General features: G+C 40.8%; 1 protein-coding gene across 1 annotated transcript in view; it reads right to left on the bottom strand.

Moving 5' to 3' along the window:
- Positions 1 to 24411, bottom strand: part of LOC144508343 (double-strand-break repair protein rad21 homolog) — a 53073-nt gene that overhangs the window by 21760 nt on the left and 6902 nt on the right. The window contains exons 2-9 of the mRNA XM_078236180.1: positions 21421 to 21550; positions 18315 to 18414; positions 16567 to 16667; positions 13357 to 13548; positions 11727 to 11834; positions 9957 to 10070; positions 7400 to 7629; positions 180 to 294 (exon numbers count right to left, since the gene is read on the bottom strand). Coding sequence (XP_078092306.1) covers positions 180 to 294; positions 7400 to 7629; positions 9957 to 10070; positions 11727 to 11834; positions 13357 to 13548; positions 16567 to 16667; positions 18315 to 18414; positions 21421 to 21550 — 1090 coding nt within the window. The remainder of the gene's footprint in view (positions 1 to 179; positions 295 to 7399; positions 7630 to 9956; positions 10071 to 11726; positions 11835 to 13356; positions 13549 to 16566; positions 16668 to 18314; positions 18415 to 21420; positions 21551 to 24411) is intronic.

The following is a 24411-nucleotide window of genomic DNA, read 5'->3' on the forward strand; positions in this document are numbered from 1 at the left end:
ATCTTCCTTATTCCCAATCTAGTCTAGCAATAAAGAGATGAGAATAAAATTGTCAAATGTAAAAGGAAATAGTGCAAATATAAAATAGGTCCCATCAGTTAAAATGATGGCCTATTACAGAAGAGAACATAAAAAATCTACATGAAACCTGTCACAAAATAACATTTTCAATTACTCACCATTTACATTGCGTTCCTCACTTCTCATTTGTTCTATAGCAGATCTTCTCTCTCCAGTGCTATTCCGATCATTTTGCTCCCTTGATAGGTTTGTTCGAAGGCAATGTCTGAACAACTGATGAATAAAATAAATTTTATAAAAAGTTATTTATAATCTAAGTATCGAATTGAAATCGAATTGCGTATTGACAGTCTTATTTCAAGAATGGGATGCAAAAAAAAACTGCCAATATTCTGGCATCCAATGTACTTGCCCCAAAAGTTTGTAGCCCTGATTTGTGATGGCAGCAAAATTAGGGCTGCAGTCACTTGCAATATAGGCAAGCCTGCAGCAGCAGAACATCTGGCATCTAGGAAGTTTGTGAGCCTAGCCCCTAATTTTAATTTTAAGAAAGCTTGCATTTATAAAGCACCATAGTGTCAGGACATCCCAAAAGAGCTTTACAGCCAATTAAGTATTTTTGATGTGCAGTCACTGTTGAAATACAGTAGCCAATTTACACACAGCAAGCTCCCACAAATGGTATTGAGATAATCACCAGACAACAGGGATGGCACAGTGGTTAGCACTGCTGCCTCACAGCATTAGGGACCCAGGTTCAATTCCAGCCTTGGGTGACTGCCTGTGTAGATTTCCTTCGGGTGATCCGGTTTCCTCCCACAGTCCAAAGATGTGCAGGTTAGGTTGATTGGCCGTGCTAAGTTGCTCCTTGGTGTCAGGGATTGAGCAGGGTAAATATGTAGGGTTACAGGGATAGGGCCTGGGTAGGAGTTTTGTTGGTGCAGGCTCGATGGGCCTCCTTCTACACTGTAGGGATTTTATGATCTATGAACTTGTTCTTTGAGGTTTGTGGAAAATGGGCAGATAGCCTGACCAGGAACTGGAATGGGGTGGGGAGGTGGGGAAGGGTAATCCACTGGTTTTTGTAGGAGCACTACTTACAATAAAGGAGAGAAGTTTATCTTTGTCCCTGTTTTCTATATATTAATTTTCACAGGAAAACCAAACAGGAATGGCAAACGTTTTGTAGATTGCACAACTGGATAAATGTGGCATACTTTAATACACTCACATAAGGACTGGCCACAGCCATGACTATCTAGGTGTCCTGTCATCAAACATTAGGATATATGTTTTCAGAAGGCTGATCACAGCTACCTCAAACAAAGATGCACTGACATGGGCCTTCTGTCAGTTACTGACCAGTACTTTGGTTGAGGCACTTGCTTCAATGTATTTATCTTTCACTGGCGTATGAAGATATAGATATTTTCAACAATGTCTATCTGCAGCTTGTTGCAGCCTTACCCCTGAAACATATGGTAATGTAGCTGTTGTTATTAGGCGAACAATCAAAAGGCCTGGACTAATGATCTCGGGCCATGATTTTGTTTTTCTAATATTTGTTTAGGAGATATGGGCATTGCTGGCTGTAGCAGTATTTATTGACCATTTCTAATTGCCTTTGAACTGAGTGGTTTGCTAGGCCATTTCAGAGGGCATTTCAGAGTCAGTTACATTGCTGGGTGTCTGAAGCCAGACCAGGTAAGGGTGGCAGATTTCCTTCCCTAAAGGATATTAGTGAACCAGATAGGTTTAACAACATAAAAGAATAGTTTCATGATCTTCATTTTTTAATTCCAGATTTTTTTTAACTGAATTTGAATTTCACCATCTGCTGTGGTAGGATTCAAACTCTGGTCCCCGGGGGCATTACCCTGGGTCTCTGGGTTACTAGTCCAGTGACAATACCACTGCACCACCTCCTCCCCCTAGTTCTAATTCCATCATGGCAGTTGAGGAACTTAACTTAGCTAAATAAATTTTGGATATACTAGTATTAGTAATAACGACCATTAAACTACTAGACTGTCGTAAAAATCCATCTGATTCATTATGTCCTCGTAAAAGGAAATCTACTGCCCTTAGCTGGTTTGGCTTATTTATGACTCCAGACCACAAAACTGGAGTTGACTCTTCAGTGCCCTCCGAGGTGACTAACAAGCCACTTGGTTGTATTCAAAAACTTTCTCAGGGGAAGTTAAGGATGGGTAATAAATGCTAGCCTTACCAAGAATACCCATAACCAATAAATTAATGTTTCTTCACCTTGCATTTCAGAAGTTTAACCACATTCTGATCAATATTCTAAATTTATTCAATAATTTAATTTATTCATCCATGGGACATGGGCATTGCTGGCTGGCCAGCATTTATTGCCCATCCCTAGTTGCCCTTGGAGGGCAGTTGAGAGTCAACCACATTGCCGATTCTTGACAAATACATGAATAGAATGAGAATAGAGGGATATGGTCCCTGGAGGGATAGGGGGCTTTAGTTCAGTTGGGCAGCATGGTCGGTGCAAGCTTGGAGGGCTGAAGGGCCTGTTTCTGTGCTGTAATTTTCTTTGTTCTTTGAGTCACATTTAGGCCAGACCAGGTAAGGGCAGCAGATTTCCTTCCCTGAAGGACATTAGTGAACCAGATGGGTTTTTCTGACAATCGACAATGGTTTTATGTTCATCAGTAGATTCATAATTCCAGATATTTTTAATTGAATTCAAATTCCATTGTTCTGCCATGGTGGGATTCGAACCCGGGTCTCCAGAACATTAGCTGAGTTTCTAGATTAATAGTCTAGCGATAATGCCATGAGGCCACTGAAAAATCAAATAGTGTGTATTCACTACAAATGATATTTCTGACCTCATGACATTGTAACAATTAGCTAATTGTAATAACTTCAATGAGGCCCATAAAGTCAGGCTCTTGGAGTATGAGCTCCCTGATTGAGGTCATAATTTCCTGCCCAATCTGGGAGCTCATACTCCAAGAGGCCAACCTCATCTCATTGAATCATTACACTAGTCTACCCAATCTTGCATCCTATATGAAGCCTCTATCTCATGGGGAAGGGACAGCTTGATGGCCCTGTTCTTTGCCCCAGTGCCATACATTTTGTCATACACACTCTCTCCAGACTGTTTAAAAATAACTTTGGTGCAATTTATAACTTGGGTCAATCTCATTTGTTGCTTTCTTTTGCTAAATAACCAGTTTGGCCTGAATGTTATACTTGGGTTATGCCGAAAATCGATGCAGATGGGAGCAGATGTGAAATTCACTCCTGTCTGACATTGCTTTGTTAACGGATTACACCAGGTGGCCAAGTAAGCCCGTTTACCATGAACCAGGTCTGCCGGTTGGGTCTCTGTATGGAAAGGATCGGAAATGCATTGGGCGCTGGGTCCAATGCAAAATACGATGAGGCAACTCCCTAAAGATTGCCAAGAGTTTTGGGGGAAGATGAGGGTGTGGTGTGGCTAAAAACTACAAACTTTACTGCTCTACCCAAAGGGTTGTGAATCCACCCAAAGGGTTGTGAATCTATGGAATTCCCTGCCTAGTGAAACAGTTGAGGCTACCTTGTTGAATGTTTTTAAGGCAAAGATAGGTAGATTTTTGAACAGTAAAGGAATTAAGGATTATGGTGAGTGGGCGGCTAAGTGGAGCTGAGTCCACGAAAAAATCAGCCATGGTTTTGTTGACTGGCGGAACAGGCTTGATGGGCCAAATGGCCTAATTCTGCTCCTAGATCTTATGTTCTCCAGGAATGTCATCAGTGCCGGGAGGCCAAGGAAAGCGGGAGGGCATGTTGGGTGGGTGAAGTGCCCTTGTTTTACAAATGAGTGCCTGCCAGGGCTGGTGCAGGAGGTCAGTGCCAAGTGTAACATCGTGATGCCCAGAGATGGAAAGAGAAGGCTTCCCTACTTGACCAACAAAACCTGGAGCAAGATGGCTGCTGAGGTCAATGGGCATGACATTTTGCGTTGCAAAAGGTTCAACAATCTTCTGCAATCAGCAGGGTTAAGTGCAGAGATGGCATAGTCCTGTGTGGGGATGTGTAGTCTGTTCCCCTGTGCGCTCAGGGGTCTGAATGTGTATGCCAACTGGCACTGAAGCCTGCCCTGCCAAGTCTGGACTGTCAGCACAATAGGCGACAATGCTTGGAGGGCGAGGTGTGTCACAATAAAATGGCTCACTGAATGTCCCTGTTGGGGGAGAATGGTCCCCAAGGATGATGGAATCCTAATGAGCCTTTCTATTGTCCTATCAGGAGAAGATAAGTCAGAATGTTGCAAAGTGCTGCCAAACTGGTGGGGGAGTCCTCGCTCTGCTGATCCTCACAAGGGAGCAAGAGTGACACTCTAGAGATGGATTGCCACCAGCCAGCTCATTCCTATGGTCCTGGTGGACAGGGGTCTGTGATGAAGATAAGTGTGTAGGTCCCAGATGCATGTGGTGGAGTTTCGGGAGAGTTCACAGGCCCCTTCCATTAGAAAGTAAGCTGTTCCAACCAACGTGCCATTCAAAATTCCGAAGTAGGTGGCACCATCTTGTCATTGTTTCAGCAGGACATCTAGCATGTATGGTGATGATTGAATTCACTGACGTGCCTTCTTTCCGCAGATAAGCCAACTGCACCAACCCTAAGTGACCCTGAGGATATCGTTTCTGCGCCTGTGTCATGCTGTCTTTTGGTACCAGGCACTAGTGCAGATACTCCCACATTGGTGGGCATGTGGTCGTCACCTCTGTCGACATTCCAATGGTTTGGGCACACTATACTTACGTGAGAAGGTGGCAGAAGCACAGAGGCCCCAGGGTGCCAAATCTTTGGGCACTGCTGGAGTGCCAGGCAGATGATGAGTTTCTGGCGATGACCATCAGGCAGAAAATGCTGTATGTCCAGCGGGATGCATGGGGAGATCATAAGAACATAAGAACTAGGAACAAAAGTAGGCAATTCAGCCCCTCATGCCTGCTTCACCATTCAATACAATCATGGCTGATCACACCTTGGCCTCAACTTCACTTTCCTGCCCGTTCTCCATAACTCTTCAACTCATTACTAATTAAAAATCTATCTCCCCCTTAAATTTACTCAATGTCCTGGTATCCACTGCACTCTGGGGTAGTGAATTCCACTGATTCATGAACCGTTGAGAGAAATAGTTTCGCCTCATCTGTGTTTTAAATCTGCTACCTGTTATCCTAAAACGATGACCTCTTGTTCTCAATTGCACCACAAGAGGAAGCATCCACTCTACGTCTACTTTGTCAATATCTTTATCATCTTATATACGTCAAATAGATCTCCTCTCATTCTTCTAAGCTCTAGAGTTTAAGCATAAACTGCTCAATCTCTCTTCATAAGACAAGCCCCCTCATCTCTGGAATCAATCTAGCAAACTTTCTCTGAATTGCTTCTAATGCTACTGCATCCATCCTCAAATAAGGGGATCAGAACTGTACACAGCACTCCAGGTGCGATCTCACCAATGCCTTGTATAGTTGCAGCAACACTTCCTTACTTTTATACTCTATTCCTTTAGCTTTAAATGCCAAAATTCCATTTGCTTTCCTTATAACCCGCTGTACCTGCATATGTTTTCTGCAACTCATACACAAAGACACCCAGATCCCTCTGTAACGAAGCACCCCAAAGTCTCCCTCCATTTAGATGAGTTGCCTTTCCATTTTTACGACTAAAGTAGATAACTTCACACTTACCCACATTAAATTCCATCTTTTTGGCCCACACTTCTAATCTATCTATATCCATTTGTAAATTTCTTATTTCCTCATTGCAACTTACTATCACCTATTTTACTGTCATCTACAAATTTGGCTATAGTACCTTTTACCTCTGTATCCAAATAATTAATATAGATTGCAAATAGTTGGAGCCCAAGGATCGAATCCTGTGGCACCCCACTAGTTACATCTTGCCGACTAAAGAATCACTCATTTATCCTGATTCTGTATCTTCTGTTATTTAGCCAGTCATCCTGAAGTCTGGATATACTACATCTACAGGATCTCCATTATCCAATTGGCTTGTTACATCTTTGAAGAACTCTAGCAAATTAGTCAAACACAATTTACTCTTCATAAAACCATGTTGACAGATTGCTTTTTGACTTTCCAAATGTCCTGTTATTATTTCCTTAATAATGGATTCTAACAATTTCCCAACAACAGATGTTAAAGTAGCCGGTGTATAGTTTCTTACTTTCTGCCTCCTCCTTAGCATTTCCCCAATCCAATGGAACCTTTTCCACACCCAGGGAATTTTGGAATATTATAACTAATGGATTCACTATCTCCGCTGCCACTTCCTTTAATACCCTAGCATATAGGCCTCAGGCTCTGGGGACTTGTCTGTCTCAATCCCAATAGTTTGTTGAGTACTATTTCCCTATTGATAATGATTGTTCTAAGTTCCTCCCTTTCTATTTCCTCTGCATTACCTGTTACTATTGGGATGGTACTAGTGCCCTCGACCATGAAAACCGAGAGCGTCTCTGCCATTTCAGTGTTCCCCACTATTAATTTCCCGGTTTCATCCTCCAAGGGAGCAACATTCACTTTAGCTACTCTCTTCCTTTTTATTATAGAAACTTTTTCTATCCTTTTTTATATTTTGTGCTAGCTTTCTTTCAAAATTTACCTTTGCACTTTTGGTTACATCTTTAGTTACATCCCTTTGTTGATGTTTGTAATGATGTTTCCAATCTTCCAGCTTGCTACTGGCCTTTGAAATATGGTATACCTTAGTTTATGTCTTTATGTTGTCTTTAACTTCCTTGCTTAGCCATGAATGTTTTTTTCCCTCTTAGAATCTTTCTTTCTCTCTGGAATATATTTTAGTTTGAAGGAATTGAATGTAGTTTATGTCTTTATGTTGTCTTTAACTTCCTTGCTTAGCCATGAATGTTTTTTTCCCTCTTAGAATCTTTCTTTCTCTCTGGAATATATTTTAGTTTGAAGGAATTGAATGTCTCCTCCAACAGTTGACACTGCTCATCAATTGTCCTACCTTTTAACCTTCCTGCCCAGTCCACTAGGGCTAAGTCTGTCCTCATGCCAACACAATTACCTTTAACTCTAAAATGCGAGTATGGGACTCAAACTGAATTTTGAAATCTATCATACTTCCCTAGAGGATCCTTAACTAGTGAGGTCATTAATTAAACCCTGCGCATTACACAATACCAAATCCAGAATATCCTGCTCTCTGCTTCTTGTCGTAATATGTTGTGGAACCAACCAATCTTTAATACAATGGATTAGTGAAGCAAGCTGTTTTACTTAAGGGCTGTTCCTAATTTTCACCATCACTGTAGCAAGTGCTCAAATTAAACACAATGAGTTACCTTTAATAATCTGCAATTTATTAAGGGTTGGGCAGGCTGAGAGTTGAGCTTTTCAACGCCACCTGTCTCCTTCCAGATCATCAGCTTCTTGGTAGGTGGAGCCAGCTCTATCATTGTGATTACGTCTGAGAAGTCTTCAATCTGCTCACGAATAGTCTTACTGTCAAGTTCCTTAACACAATCCACAGTAAGCTTTCGCCTCCTCTTACCCCGTTTTCTTTCTGAAGAAACTAACAAGAACAATATCAATATGACATGTGTATGACTTGTTCCATAGCGCTTACAACATTTTCGACACTATACCATTTACTAGTCTACTTTGAATGCTGTCATTATGAAAGAATTCAGATTGCATCATAAGTCTTGCTGAAACATAATGCCATCACTAACCATTTATTTAAAATATATAAAGGAAAGGAATATTTTATGCAATAGAAGTGCTGACTTTGCTCAATCCCTATGCAAATAATATCTTGTCACTATTAGCTACTCTGCATAATTATTTCAAAAGTCATTCTGCCTTGGTCACATGAAATACTTATGTCTTTCACTATCGATACCTTAGAACATATTATATTATGGCCACTATTGTCTGGATGTTCCCCTACTTTTACTACTCTTACTAGCTCTGGTTCATTCTTCATTGCTAGATCGGATGGCAAATCTTCCTTGTTGGGCTTTTCACATATTGGGTTAGAATGGAGTTCTGTGCACAATATAGGAACTTCATTCCTTTATTCCCTTTACCTACCACTTTGGTCCATTTAGTATCAAAGTAGTTGAAGTCCCCAATGATTATTATTCCATTTTTTTTAAGCAATTCACTAATTTATCTGCCTATATCTTCCTCCACCTCTCTTTCACTATTAGGTGATGTGCAGGCTACACCTATTGGCTCAATTCATCTTTTAATTGATCTAACAATATGATTTCTATTTTTGTCTTGCTAATGGCTGTGTTTGTTTCTTCTACTGCCATTATATTATCCCTAATAAACATAGCTCCTCCACCTCCCTTGTTTCCCTTCCCAGCTTTTTCAAATGCATGATACCTTGCAAAGTTTATTTCTGAGTCCTGATTTTTTGGTAGCGATGTCTCAGTTCCTCCCAATGAATGTGTCCTTTTTAATTGCAGACACTCACGTGCACTGCTGTACAAACATTTTAACTAATTTTTAATAGGATTTCCTCTCACTTTGTGTAATAATTTTTCAGATTCTAATTCTATAACTCTATTTATTCCCTTGCCATCAATGTCCACCCTTATTCCTCCCAAGCTCTCCTGCCCTTTTTTGTTTACTTTTAGGCTGTTTACAATTTTAAAAACCTTGTCCCTTTCTTCTCGGACTCGAGTTCCATTCCAGTTCAGGTTCTACTTCAAGAAATTGGAAACATCTGTTTTCTCTTTGTTTTGCCTTCTATTACTGTTAAGACAATGCATTTACATCAAATCACCAGAATGATCTCAGCATTCCATGTAGTACAGGATGAAGTCCATACTAATAACAGAACATAACCTTGCTGGATTACAGAAATGCAAGTGAAGAAAAGGACTATAGCAGTGCTTCACCAACTATTTTCCAATGTGACCCCATTTTAACTCACCAACATCTTCTCAAGGACAATTAAGGACATGCAGCTGTTGTTGGCATTGCCAAAGATGCCCACATCGCATATTTATAAAAAACTCTTGAAGATTCACATGGCCCCAGAATTCAGAAGCAAAAACAGCAATAAAGCAGTAATGTAACATTACGTTTATAATTATCGTACTTGACTAATTTGCTGTAGTTCTTTGAAGATAATGGGGGTCCTGTAGATGTGGTGTATTTGGACTTCCAGAAGGAAGATCCCAGGGAGTTGGAGGTAATATATTAGCTTGGATGGAGCATTGGCTAACCAACAGAAAGCAGTGAGTGGCAAGCTGTAACTTGTGGTATGCCACAGTGTTCGGTCCTTGGGCCCTAACTATTTACAATTTATATTAACAATTTGGATTCAGGGATAGAACGTACTATGGTCAAATTTGCAGACAACACGAAAAGAAGTAGGAAAATTTGGCAGATGGAATTTAATGTGGATAAGTGTGAAGTTATCCATTTTGATCAGAGGAATAAAAACGAACTTCTTATCTAAATGGAGCGAAACTTCAAAATGCTTCGGTGCAGAGGGATCTGGGTGTCCTTGTACACGATTCGCAGAAAGTTTTCAACAGACAATAAGTAAGGTTAATAGAATTTTGGCTTGCAATATGACTCACTTACACTTGCTAGAAGCTACATATATTCATATTTAGGGACCTGTCCTTTTCAGGCAAAAGGAGCATGTCTACGCATTAAGTCTTTTTTTGAATTAAACGAAAGGCTGAGGGACAAAGGTACCCTGGTGCACTTGCCATGGTAACACCTCCACCAGAGTCAATTTGCCAACCAACCAACATCCTTTCCTCATTCAGTGTAAATTCTTGCAGTGAAATTTGGCATCTGTCCTGAGCTTCAAGAGCATGTCTCTTTTTTCAGATATATTGTGTTTCATAGATATAGAGGAGTAAAACTAACCAGTAGCATCAACGGGCTGTAAGGCAAAGCCCTCTTCTTCATTGGGTAGCAGAGTTGTTTGATCATACAGAGTACTTTCTGCTTGAAGTAAAGGATCAGGAACATCCGAATCACCTATTAAGATAATGAAATGTAAAGATAAATTAAAAACGCCTGAACATACACTTTATGTTTTTGACGTTCCCTCGGAAACTGAGCCACAATACACATAATAGATGGTTTTTCCATGCCCCATGGCATGTTTCACTTTGGTGAAGGCGGCTCATCGTTGGCTGGTGATGGGACCTTCTGGTTTTACCGCTGTTGACAGGGTTTTTCCGTCGTATGCACCCCATCCCCCGTCACCAGGAAACCCGAGGCAGGGGAACGGCCAGAAAATTCCGGCCAATCACAAGAAACTACAAAGGGTCGTGAACGAAGCCCAGTCCATCACTCAAATCAGCCTCCCAGCCATTGACTCTGTCTACACTTCCCACTGCCTCGGAAAAGCAGCCAGCATAATCAAGGACCCCACTCAGCTCAGACATTCTCTCTTCCACCTTCTTCCATCAGGAAAAAGATACAAAAGTCTGAGGATACATACCAACCGACTCAAGAACAGCTTCTTCCCTGCTGCTGCCATTTTTCTTTTGAATGAACCTACCTTGCATTAAATTGATCTTTCTCTACACCATAGCTATGACTGTAACACTACATTCTGCACTCTCTCCTTTCCTTCTCTATGAACGGTATGCTCTGTCAGTATAGTGCGCAAGAAACAATACTTTTCACTGTATACTAATACATGTGACAATAATAAATCAAATCAAAAATCAGAATCAAATCAAAATCTAATAGATGCATGTAGATCACTGCATCTATGCTCAGGGGCTGTTCATGAGTTATGCTGATGTACCAGCCAGGCTCCATAGAGTCTTTGGGTCTTCAAGAGGCCAATTTTACACTTCTTTCCAGGTTGACTGATGGTGCCTCAGTGGAACATCTTGCAAAATAGTCATCATAATCTTGGTGTCTGAGGCAACAACCAAGTACTGTAATTCCCATTACAGTAACTGGAACATGAGACAATTTAACTGGAGGTCAGGTTTTACCTTGTCACAGAACTCAGGTACTGCTACCATTGTGAGTCACAGTACACCAAGACAGAGTTCCTCAAACAAATCCATGTTAGTGCATTTTAGCTTGGAGATTAATGACAGGTGCCATTTATTCATGTCTGCTGTTGTGTGATCTACCAGGAAACCAGCCTGTGCTTTATCAAAATAAGAAAACCTAAACATGTTCGTACAGATACGAAAGAGGTAAATTGAAATGAATAGGTCAACCAAATTAATAATCTTGCATGGCACCACTAGTAACATGGACGATTTCACACACTAACACAAAAATACAGTATACAGGTGAGTCATTTAGATTAAAGGAAACTGCAGAACGATTTAAAACTCCCAGATCATGCAAGGTAAATTAATTTTTGGAATTAGGTAAGATTTTTATTAGATGAGGGTATCAAAGGATATGAAACTAAGGCAGATAAATGGAGTTGAGGGCCAGATTTACTGCCATTCAAAATGAATGATGAGTAGGCTTAAGGGGCTGAATGGACTCCTGAAGCTATGTTCCTTTCATCTTTGGATCAAACATGTCAAAAATCACTAACCTTAAGAACAGTTTTACTGTTTACAGTTGAACTTCTTAAGTTAAAGAGAAATAACATGGAACATACAAATGCACAGCATGATTTTTCACTTCAAATGCTATAAAATTCCATACCAGTCACATCAGTTGGTAGCTTTTTATTGGGTAGATTGTTAGTAATGCTTCCGTTAGTATCTGCAAAATCCACAAAAGCATTTTCAGCTTCGCCACTAAGAAGCTCCTCTGAAAATCAAATGAAAGTTCTCTGAGCCTTTATAGGTAGGATTACTTTTGTAAGTCATTTGAACACACGGGCAGTGAATCAATTTATTTCTCTGGCATTGCTTCTTGAATTATGCGTTTGCAATTATACCACATCAGTCATAAGGCAAAGCATTGTATACAGACTGCAAAAACCTGCTTGACAAAGGGATAATCAAACACTATGGCTGGTACAAAGGTGAATGGTTAACTTTAGTTCATCTAGGGATGACAACTTTTGCCACATCCAAACCTGATTCACCTGATGAAGGAGCAGCACTCCGAAAACTCGTGATTCCAAATAAACCTGTTGGACTTTAACCTGGTGTTGTGAGACTTCTTACTACATCCAAACCAGGGATAGGACAGATGAGGGGCTAGCATAAGTTCTCCGATTTGTTTACCTGATGAAAATCTATGAATACATTTTAAACAATCTATTTTTCTTTACTTTGTTGCTTGTCTCACCTTCTCTTCCTTCACTGGGGCATGCTGACACCATCTTATGTTAGTTTGCTCAAACGGTTACTGTTCTTGTGCAACACTGCATATTGGCAAATTGTAAATAACCGCACCCAATCTCTGCTAGGGAGTATTGTCAGACTGGGGGTGAAGTTTCTTCCTGCAGCATAGGGTAAGGCAGCGTCAATTACAAAAAGGACTAAATTAATATTAATCATTCAGATTAGATTATGTTATAAAAATGCATGTATTAGGTGTCGCATTTATTTGTTCTGAGTGGCTGTTCAGCTGTTGAGTAGCCTGCAGTCAATGCTTCTTTCACTATTACATTGCATGCTTGTTTTACAAATGTTCATGACACAAATATAATTCACTCAAGTGGTTCTGTCCACAAATGTTTTCCCACCATCTGAGAAATGTTTACAACAGGCTACTCTACAGCTGAACAGCCTCTCACAGAACAAATAACCACGACACCTAATACATGCATTTGTATAACATAATCTAATCTGAAAGACTAATATTCTGTGCTACCCAAATTTTCTGTATTTCAAAATAAAGAAAATCAGGTGAGGTATAGCACTAGTTTGCTTTCTCTCAGTTTTGGTAAGCACGGTGGACGGCATGGTGGCACAGTGGTTAGCACTGCTGCCTCACAGCGCCAGGGACCCGGGTTCGATTCCCTGCTTGGGTAACTGTCTGTGTGGAGTTTGCATGTTCTCCCCGTGTCTGCGTGGGTTTCTTCTGGGCGCTCCAGTTTCCTCCCACAGTCTGAAAGGCGTGCTTCTTCAGTGCCGGAGTGTAGCGACTAGGGGATATTCACAGTAACTTCATTGCAGTGTTAATGTAAGCCTTACTTGTGACTAATAAATAAACTTAAGATGATAACCTATTGGGAGGTTTACACTACATCATTATCACATGCTTAAGGGACAAAATCACAAAAGATAAAATGACAATTATAGATCAGGGAATGGCTGAAGTGAATAAAACTTTTTAAAATTAAAAGAACAAAGTTATGCTTTTAAAAAATGAAACATACCTAACATATAAGCTGCTCCTTCATCTCCAAATCCATCATTATGAAATCTATTTTTATCACCGTTTAATGTAAATGTTTCTTTTGCAGCATTAGTGGAATTATTTTCTGGTGTTTGATCAAAAATGGATTTGCTGGTGCTCATCAGATTGTCATCCAATAAACCATTATTACTTAACATTCCATAATCATCACCTGGCAAAAAGAATAAGTACTTATAAAATTGCATTCTTTTTTAAAAGCACACAAACAAAATGGTGAGGCCATAGGCAACTCTGAGAACGCAGGATTTTTTTTTCACTTGAGGAGTCCAAGTGAACTAACAGCAGACTTAGCTGTGAAGATGAGTGTTCACTGTGGTAATATATGCAGTTTTGGTTTCCTTACCCAAGGAAGGACATACTTGCCCTAGAGGGAGTGCAATGAAGGTCTACTCACTGGTTCCTGGGATAAAGGGATATGATGAGAAATTGAGAACTAGGCCTATATTCCTGGCATTTAGAAGAACGAAAGATGATTAAGTTGAGACATGCAACATGGTAGATGCTATAAAATGTTTTCCCTGGCTGGGGAATCTAGAACATCTCGGTTGAAAGTCTCAGAATTAGTAGTTAGTAGTATAGGACGGAGATGAGAAGAAATTTCTTCACCCATAGGGTTGTGAATCATTGGAATTCTCTACACTAGAGAACTGCTCAGTTGTTAAGCATATTCAAGACAGACATTGTTAGATTTTTCAGTAATAAGGGAATTAAGGAATTCAGGAAGGTGGAATTGAAGAAGTTCAGCCATAATCTTGTTGAATAGAGGAGTAGGCTCAAAGGACCAAATGGCTTACTTCAACTGCTATTTCTTGCTATAAAGTACCTACTTGCTTGGAGATGGATAAAAATTGCTAGGCTCAACTTGCTTTTGAAGTTTATTAATAGAAAATTAATTATGATCCTGGTTGGCTCTCAAGTCAGAAAGTTGTGTGTTCAAGGTCCACTCCACAAACCAGAGCACATAAGTTCGGTGGACAATTCAGCATTGAGGAAGTGCATTTTGATGCAGTATCGGGGGAGTACTGCACTTCCTTTCATTGAGACATTAAACCAAGATGGGGCAGTCTCCTCAGTGTCCAAGCCAATGAAGAAACAATTAGGCAATATATAAGGAAAATGAAAAAGACCTATCTCCTTTAAGATGTTTAAGGTCAGGAATGTATTGTTGCTCACATTACCTTGTTTTATTTGACAAAGTGTCAGAAGATCCGGAGAGAAACACACCAGATTTCAGTCAGAATCAGCCACTTTTGCAATCTTTTTGGAAAATTCCGCCCAGTATCACTCACTACGCTATTTACAAGGCGGGAGAATGGATGGTTCTGTGGTATTTTGGTACCGCTTTTGAAGAAACAACACTAAACACAAGGCGGCTCCATAATCGGATTGTTAAATTTAAAGAGAATAAATACTTGCATTAGCCAGCTTTCTTGTCACAGAGTCAAATTATCTGAGATCCTTCACAGAATTAAACCCGTCTTGAGTCTAGTGATTCTGGCCAAAATCTTCTGTACTCATTCGCGGCTGGGATTTTTAGCTGAAAGTGAATGAAGTTTTGGCTGGAATGCCAAATTTTCCATTCTCGTTTGCAACAGGTCCTGCCATGGACACGATCAGATCATTTATGCAAACACAAAATAAGTAAAAGTACCAAGGCAGCTCTGCAGATCCTCTTCAGTGTGTCCTTAAGATCAGCAAGAAAAGATCCAGTGAAATGCCACTTAACAAAACATTTTCTCCTGCAATAAAGCTGGGCACTAAGCTATGTTGCCAACTTTTTGTTACAGCCGTACTCGAAAAATATGCACTAGATTGGGCTCCGTAAAGAATTTTGTTCCATCAACTTGACATATTAAAGACTTTTGCACATTTACAGTAGTATCTACATTCCATCTTTGATTTGCATGAGAAAGAGAGCGAGCAGGCAGTAATTTTGGAATGGGATTTCAAACCAGCCATGTCATCAAGCTAATCTATTAGCAGTTCTGAAGCATGCAAACTCTTATGGCTGAAACTGATGCTATCATGGGAACAGGCTCCATTTAAGATATTTTAACTCTAGGAACTGGAGGATTCGTGGAAAAGCTAAATGCAGTTCCCAGAGATACACAATAGGTTTTCATAAAACCGCCATAGTAATCTGCCACAGCAAATTGCTTGTGATTTATAAAGTCTACCCAATTAACACTCTATTAAAATTAATAAAACTAAAGATCAGGCAGGCATTATAGTCATTTGGTGATTCACTCCACCACATTACAGACCAGAATATGAAGATGAAAATCTACCCCATGGTGAAGGAAGATGAGTCTGTTAGATTTTTAAATTAATTACAAAAAAAATTTGGCTACACAGATTGTGCCCATCCCATATTCTGAATATAGAGAAAGCTACAATCTGAGCTGAGATTTAACATTGAAGTAAATGCTCCAACACTGATACTAAATCCCATAAGGCTACAATGGGCACCAACGCCATGGGCTGAATTTTATTGGAGGCGGTATTGCATACACCGTCACGCAAACCTCCGCCCTACAGAAAAGTCAATTGCTTAAGATTGCCTCACAGCAATAATATACTGGGAATGGTCTTAACGCTGTCAGCCAATCTGATCCTCTGGCAACTGAGCAGTTCCAGCAGTGCCAGAACTCAGTAGTTTTCCAAATTTCTTTGTTGCCATTACTACTGCCATTTGAACTACACCTGAAAGAGAATGAGCCCCTCTTCCCTCAAAGCAGGGACTTCATTCAGACAGAATTACCAATGGGAGACTCAGAGAACTGCAAAATCCAAATCAGGAGAAATAAATAAACCATTTATTCCTCCCCTCCTCTTTAACCAAATATATTTAGTAAGCTTCAACTTTTTTTGCTCTCCCGCCCACCCCAATGGCATAACATCAATTTCTTTATCTGTTTTACTCTCCCCATCCCCACTTTGGCAATATAAAATGCATTGGGATGTTTTCACTTATAAAGCATGTCAACTGCTGCAATTGCATTCTTTACAACCATTCCAGTCTAATGTCTGCCTCTAATGGTTAGAAATATCTGCTTATTCTGAGGGCAGTCACATACTCACTATGCTATGTATGGAGAAATTTCTAGCTATAACTGTAGATCATGAGTTAGTTGGGTAATAACTTTAAAGAGCTATCATCTCTGCTTACCAAATCCATTATCCTGAAGAATACAACACATATCTTCTCGAAGGGTGATCGCCTCGGCTGTGCTCTGGTTTAGTGTAAAGTGTTCAGCAACATCAATTGCACTAGACGCAAGATCAAATTTAATTGCATAGTAACCACAGTCTGTAAAACTTACATTTAATGCTCCAGAAACTGCAGTTGGTTTAAATCTGCAACATAGTTATTCACAAGAAACAATGATTTATCTAATTTTATGTCCTAATATAGGCAGTTATGCTGTATTTGAACTTGACAAAGCTACCCTTAATTTTATATACATATATTTCTCAAATCTTTTTATATTCAGCAAGAGTGAAGATAGCATCATGATTAAGAATTAAATAGCTTAGAACTGTCCAATGCATAAGTAATATGGAAAATGGAAATTTCAGCCTGGGGCTGTGGATTTGTACTTGTGATTCTCCACATATAATGATCTCCAATTTCAACCAGTTTATTGAAGGGAAGCATCAACATGATAAGAGCAAACAGAGATCCCTTTTGTAAAAATGCTTTGGTGCTGAACTCTCAACCTACAATGTTCTAAAAAAGTCAATGTCCAGGACTGGACCACTTTTTATGTAGACTGAGCAAAGCAAACTGACTTTGCCAGCTTTGAAATCTTGTGCACCACTTGCTATTTTAATCTGAGCACTCTGATTAAAACAAGGGGCTGTATTATACACTGAGAGCAGGCTCCTTGCATCCCAAAGTAAATGTGGGTGGTGAGCCCACCTCCACAAAGCCCCACTTTAATTTTTCAGGTAACAGCCTTTTAATTAACACGAGGTGAGACTTACGTCCATCTCCAGGATCTGCATAATGGCAGGAGCCCTTGCAGGAGTGGTGGCCATTGCTGCTGTTGTAGGTAGATCAAAGAGGTAGGTAGAGATGGAGGCAGTGTTAAGATTACTGGACTAGAAATCCAGAGGTCCAGGCCAACGCCCTGGGGGCATAGATTCAAATCACACCAGCTAGTGAAACTTAAATTTAATTATAAAGGAATCTGGAATTGAAAGCTAATCTCAGTAATGGTGACCATGAAATGATAATCTGTTGTTGTACAAATCCATCTGGTTCACTAATGTCCTTTAGGGAAGAGAATCTGTTGTCTTTACTTGGTCTGGCCTTTTGACCACCTTCTAAAAGGCCAAATGAACCATTCAGTTCAAGGACAATTGGGGATGAGCAACAAATGCTGGCCTTGCCAGCGACACCCATATTCAATCAAATAATAAAGGAAGAAAAAGGTGACGTTCAGTAATGAAACCTGACATTCAGGTGCATTGAGATCTCTTATTTCAGCCTCGCACATGAGGCTGAGGTGTGGGGGGGGGGGAATGTTACATTTAGAAAGCACAATCTTGGAATGGTGTCAATTTAAGCATATTTGTGAATGTCATGATATTCATGCAACTATGGTGCTTGAGAATGTTTAACTAAAATTTCACACCAATCGTATTTGATTAACAGGCCAGCATGAATGAAACTGGGAAGCATCTCTCTCATGTAGAGTCTGAACCAGATACAATAGTGATATGTGTGACCCTGTGTGTTTTTATTTAAAACTCAAATAAAAACCATTCTTTAAAAAAGCTGCTCTACATCACTAGCAAATTAAACACCTGTAAGAGCATAAATTTAGCTGAGAAAAATCAAACTCCAGCATCATGCATACAGCATAAACAGGCACAGATTTCCCCATCAGTGTATAAAATTCAGTTACTTACTCCACATCGGGCAGTTGGTTGGAAAATTCATTAAATTCTTCAGGCAATGTTATGGCATTGTAAGTAGCTTCAAGGTTTTCTTCAGCAAGGTCCACAATATCTGTAACATCAAATTAACTCAATTAGTACACTACAATGATTCAGAATATATAAATTGAGTTATTTCTAGTTCTTTTCCTGAAGTTTCAAATACCGATGCAGAAAACTGCAGCAACAAAAGAAAAACAATGATTTGATTCCTGCCAAGAGCAGTGACTGCTAACAGTGGATTGGAATTGTATATTAATGAACCATTCTGTTATCAGCTGATCATACTGGTGAGTAGTTGCTCCAAGATCATTCCTTGGCTGTGATTTCCTCCCATAACTCAGGGCTATTGAAGTTACCTGCAATGCTTTCATCGTGGATGGCCTCAGGCAGGTAACAATTATTAATGTATGAGATTTGATGCAGTATTTGAAAATGCGAGGCACCAGAGCAGAGCTTGAACCTGTCTTTACCTAAGCTTCGCAAACTTGGGATATTCCAACAGTGGTAAATAGCTAGTGAACTGGAGGAGGAACCCTGGTTAATTTTCCTCTTCCTAGCCAAAAAGTGCTGAAGTCAATTGTAATGGCCATACTGTCTCAAATAATACAGTTACTTCAACACAAACCAGAAATCAAATGCAAGGAGGGTGATCTTTCCGGCTCGTCATGCCAGTCGATCAGCGTGGCGAGCCGGTAAGATTGCGAGAGGGGCAAAAAACCTCTCTCTTAAGAGACACCCACATATTGAGTGGGAAAGCTACACTATTGTTTTAGAAATACCCGGTTTCTCGCTACTCGCAATGATGACGGCATTGGATGACAGTGTGATCAGACTCGTGCCTGGGAAAGGCACAAGGCTGATTTAAATCTAGATTTTAATATTATTACTGAGCCCGGAACAGAATCATCTGGGCCTTGCCTTACTGTGCTTACCCCAGTCCAACGCCGGCATCTCCACATCATGCCTTGCCTTAACAGCAGTGAAAATCCTCATCACTGAGGATCATGTATGGTCCCTAGCAATGGGGACCTGATATGATGGCTACGCTGGTGGGACTAGAGGCCATTGAAGCTCCCCCTGGGATCGTCTGGGGCAAGGTGGGGCATTGCCAGCCTGGCGCTAAAGTGGCAGGGCCTAAGGGAAGGGGCAAAGCCTAAGAGGATGGATGGTGCCTGAAGGGAGGCTGCGCATGGGGAGCTGCGCACTCTGTGACTGCTGCATGCGCAATGACGCCATCTAGCAATCTGCAGCCAGCTTCCTGGCGAGAACAGACTCCATCCACTCCCTCTCCTGGCGCAAATCACACTTTGCCTCTTTTTTTTCCTCAAAGTGGCATAAGATTTGAATTTTTCTCTTGCCGAAAAAATGGGTGCGATTCTCTCCCATTTTCACACTTGTTTGGCAGTTAAGACTCTTTTTCGTACGATCACCCCCAAGATCTTTCAAGATAATTTAGCTAATCACTCCTTGAGTCATTAGAGAGGGCCTTAAATAACATTTTGAACAAATTATACATGGCATATTGGAAGGAGCTGGTTTGGCATTTGGAGTCAGACAAGCTGGAAAAGCTTATTTATTAGTCACAAGTAGGTTTACATTAACACTGCAATGAAGTTACTGTGAAAATCCCCTAGTCGCTACACTCCGGTGCCTGTTCGGGTACACTGAGGGAGAATTTAGCATGGCCAATTCACCTAATCTGCACATCTTTGGACTGTCGGAGGAAACCAGAGCACCCAGAGGAAACCTACAGACACAGGGAGAATGTGCAAACTCCACACAGATTCATTGTCATATTCTTATACTCTGCCCATTTGTATTGATGTCTCCACTCACTGTCACCCAACACCCCTTCTCTATTTGATTACATCTGGTCTGAGTACTTACCAATTTTAGAATTTAGTTCCCCGAGTTACAGTCCACTTTTTCCAAAGTTTCCCCTTTGCTTTCTTGTTAGCTTAAATCCTTCCCACAGACAAACAGCTAAGTAGTTTTGCCTTGAACAAACTGATTGGTATTTGCAGAATCAGCTACTGATAAAAACTTTAACATTTAGCATGTACCACACTATTGCAAATCAGTGGTCAACTGAACTTTGAAAAGTTCTCCTTTAGTATTACCAACAAGCCTAGATTTAAGTAAAAGCACAATATTGCAGAAAAATTAGTTTGATTACTCATAACCATAAATTGCAAAGTAGGAATAGAATAAATTTAAAATGTTAAATTACTCTTACAGCTTTCTATTTTCATGACAAAGAGTTTTTAATTGCTGCAAAACTTACAATATACTTTATATACTTAATGAAGTACAATGGTGTTGTTTTTAACTTTTAGTCTGATTAAAACTAAATGTAATCTTTATTTAGTTTGGTCTAAACTAAACCTTTTAATTTAACCAATTATAAACCGCATGGCAACATACCATAAGACATGTAATGATTGGAAAAAGTAATAGATTCAGCATTTGTAACAATAGCTAAAGTTATAATCAAAATTCTAATCAAAAATCTGAGCAAAAAGTAATCCAAATGCCAGTTGTAATGATTTTAATCAGGCAACTGAGGCGGGCCTGCTTGAGTATGAACTTCCTCATTAAGGGCCAAGTTCATGATCCAATCAGGGAGTCCCATGCTCTGTACTTAAACAGGAGTGTCAGTTCCTCTGGCACTCCGGATATTGACTGCATACTGAGAGCACTCTGTTTAGTGCTGTTGGATCTTGTAAATAAAGGAATTTCGGTGAAGGGACTTCCGCCTCCAAGGACTTGTTACACCAGTGACACTGACAGTGTCACAATGAACCAATGCATTCATGTGATAATGATTGATTTGAGAAATTTATGAACGCGAAGAAAATCCCATAATGTATAATTCTATGGTATGATGTGGATGATGCAATCCAAGGGTCAAAAGAAAGCCCATGAAGCTCTGATGTGCCTTTAGCAATATTTGCACTGTCATCCATTAAATTAAATCTTAAATAAAAATCTAAATGAGAAAGTAATCTTTTATAAATCAAAAGCAAAACATGTCTTAATTAAACAAAAGATGTGAGAACTGCAGAGTGTACAGTACCAGGACGAAAGGCAATCTTAATTTTTGTGAATGCCTCATTGCAGTCTGCCAAGAGGTACTTTGCCTTGCGATTGTAAATCCTCACCACCCCCAAAAGCAAGTGTCCGGATGTTCTCAGTGCTATTTTAACCTAAAGAGAGGACACAAACATCATAGCTTTATTTTTCCGTACAATAAAATTCTAATTTATCACAAGTCCTTATTTGTGTACTCTGTATATCCTACAGTAATTTATACCCATCAGTATAAATGCACATCATACCACCTACTTTTGGACCTTACTGAAACCCCCATCAATGATTTAGTAAATTTTAGTCCCTTATCCAAATTAAAGTCTACTAAATTCTGATAATAAGATTATTTTCGGAGATGTATTCAATCTATTACTGGGCTTTTAGCAGGATCGTTGAAAAGTAATCAAGAATAGAGTCTCTGGCTGATTTTGCTCCAGGATACCTTAGACCAAAAGTAGAACCTCTACTATTGCCCTACTACTGCCCGAACTGAGATCATCCAATTCATCAGAGCTGGGGCTCTCTTGATCTTTATGGTCCAACAACTCATTGATAAAACCAGAAGCTGTAGGAGCAGGATTAAGCTGTTCGGATATCGGATGGAATTTTCCAGTCCCGCCTGTCATGGGAATCGTAGTACGCGAGACTCAGACCATTTCAAAGGTCCATTGACCTCAGGTGGGATTTTCTGACGTTGGGGCGTGCGCAGCCGGAAAATCCCACCCCCTGAGTCTGCTCTGCCATTCAATAAGATCGTGGCTAGTCTGATATAATTCTCATCTCCACTTTCCCATCTTATCCCCATAACGTTTGATTCCCTTACTGATTTAAAATCTGTCCACCTCAGCCTTTAACATACTTAATGATCCAACTTCCACAGATCTCTGCAGTAAAGATTCCACAGATTCACTACTCTCCAAGTGAAGAAATTCCTCCTCATCTATGTTTTATCTGAGATTAGGTACTAGACTCTCCCAGAGGAGCAAATGTCATTTCAGCATCTACCCTATCAAGTCAGCTGAGAGTCTATGGGCAGAATTTTATGGCCATTTTACGCCCTTTTTGCGGCGGGAAAATGTCATAAAATCGGGCAGAAAGCAGCTAGTGCGATTGGCGCCGGTTTTTGTGCCTGTCGCGATTTTACAACACCCAGATTTCTAGCGCGGTCAGCCATGCACCGGGAATGAGCGAAAGATTGATTAAGTAATTGAAATTCATGTACATGTTCATTTCCATTTGTTTAGCGATGGAAATGAACATATAAGCCCAGCGCTCAACCGTTTGGGCTCGCTTGCCTTCATGGCCTCGGAACAGTCGTGTTGGCCTCGCCAGTGGAACCCCAGGGAGGCCAACTGCAAGGCAGTGATGCCACTCGGGCAGAGCCAGATTGGTAGTATCACCCTGGCACCTGGGCAATACCCACTGGGTAGTGCCGGGGCAGGGCCAAATGGGGGTGAAGCCTGTGGGAGTAGTGCCAGGGGATGTGGCCAATGGGGGCTGGGCCAATGGGGTGGGACCAATGAGGGAGGGGGCCCACTGTCACTCTGCATGTAATCGGTGGGGGAGGGAGGGGGCCGTGATTGGTGGGAGAGGGCAGCTGGGCCGTGATTGGTGTGGGAGAGAGAGGGGCTGCGATCGTTCTGGGCAGCGGGGCTGCGAAAAGTGGGAGGGAGAAAGGGGAGCCGCGATTGGTGGAGCGGGGTGGGGACCACGATTGGTGGGGAAGGGAGAGGGGGGGGGCTGCAATTGGTGGGGGAGGGAGTCGGGGCCGCAATCAGTGGGGGTGGGCGTCAAGATTGTGATCGGTGGGGGAGGGCGGTGGGGCCGCAATCAGTGGGGGAGGGTATCGAGTTAAGCCCCGTCCACAGCCTCTCTGACTAGAAACTGACTAGCTCATCTTTTTAGAGACAGAGTGCCTAAGATTGGGTGTGAAAACACGCCCGAAAAATGGACCTGGAACTCTCCCATTTTCAGACTAGCTAAACTCTTAGAAAAAATCGTATAAAATTTCATCCTATGTTTCGATAAGATAGAGTCACAGAGGTTTACAGCATGGAAACATGCCCTTCGGCCCAACTTGTCCATGCCACCCTTTTTTTTAAAACCCCTAAGCTAATCCCAATTGCCCACATTTGGCTTATATCCCTCTATACCCATCTTACCCATGTAACTATCTAAATGCTTTTTAAAAGACAAAATTGTACCGCCTCTACTACTACCTCTGGCAGCTTGTTCCAGACACTCACCACCCTCTGTGTGAAAAAATTGCCCCTCTGGACATTTTTTGTATCTCTCCCCTCTCACCTTAAACCTGTGCCTTCTAGTTTTAGACTTCCCTACTTTTGGGAAAAGATATTGACTATCTAGCTGATCTGTGCCCATCATTATTTTATAGACTCTATAAGATCACCCCTCAGCCTCCTACGCTCCAGAGAAAAAAGTCCCAGTCTATCCAGCTTCTCCTTATAACTCAAACCTTCAAGTCCTAGTACCATCCTAGTAAATCTTTTCTGCACTCTTTCTAGATTAATAATATCCTTTCTATAAAAGGGTGACCAAAATTGCACACAGTATTCCAAGTGTGGCCTTACCAATGTCTTGTACAACTTCAACAAGACATTCCAACTCCTGTATTCAATGTTCTGACCGATGAAACAAAGCATGCCAAATGCCTTCTTCACCACTCTGTCCACCTATGACTCCACTTTCAAGGAGCTATGAACATGTACCCCTAGATCTCTTTGTTCTGTAACTCTCCCCAATGCCCGACCATTAATTGAATAAGTCCTGCCCTGGTTCAATCTACCAAAATGCATCACCTCGCATTTGTCTAAATTAAACTCCATCTGCCATTCGACAGCCCACTGGCCCAATTGATCAAGATCCCGTTGCAATTGGAGATAACTTACTTCACTGTCCACTATGCCACCAATCTTAGTGTCATCTGCAAACTTACTAACCATGCCTCCTATATTCT

The sequence above is a fragment of the Mustelus asterias genome, chromosome 20, assembly GCF_964213995.1.
Source record: "Mustelus asterias chromosome 20, sMusAst1.hap1.1, whole genome shotgun sequence".
In the NCBI taxonomy this organism is placed as follows: domain Eukaryota; kingdom Metazoa; phylum Chordata; class Chondrichthyes; order Carcharhiniformes; family Triakidae; genus Mustelus; species Mustelus asterias.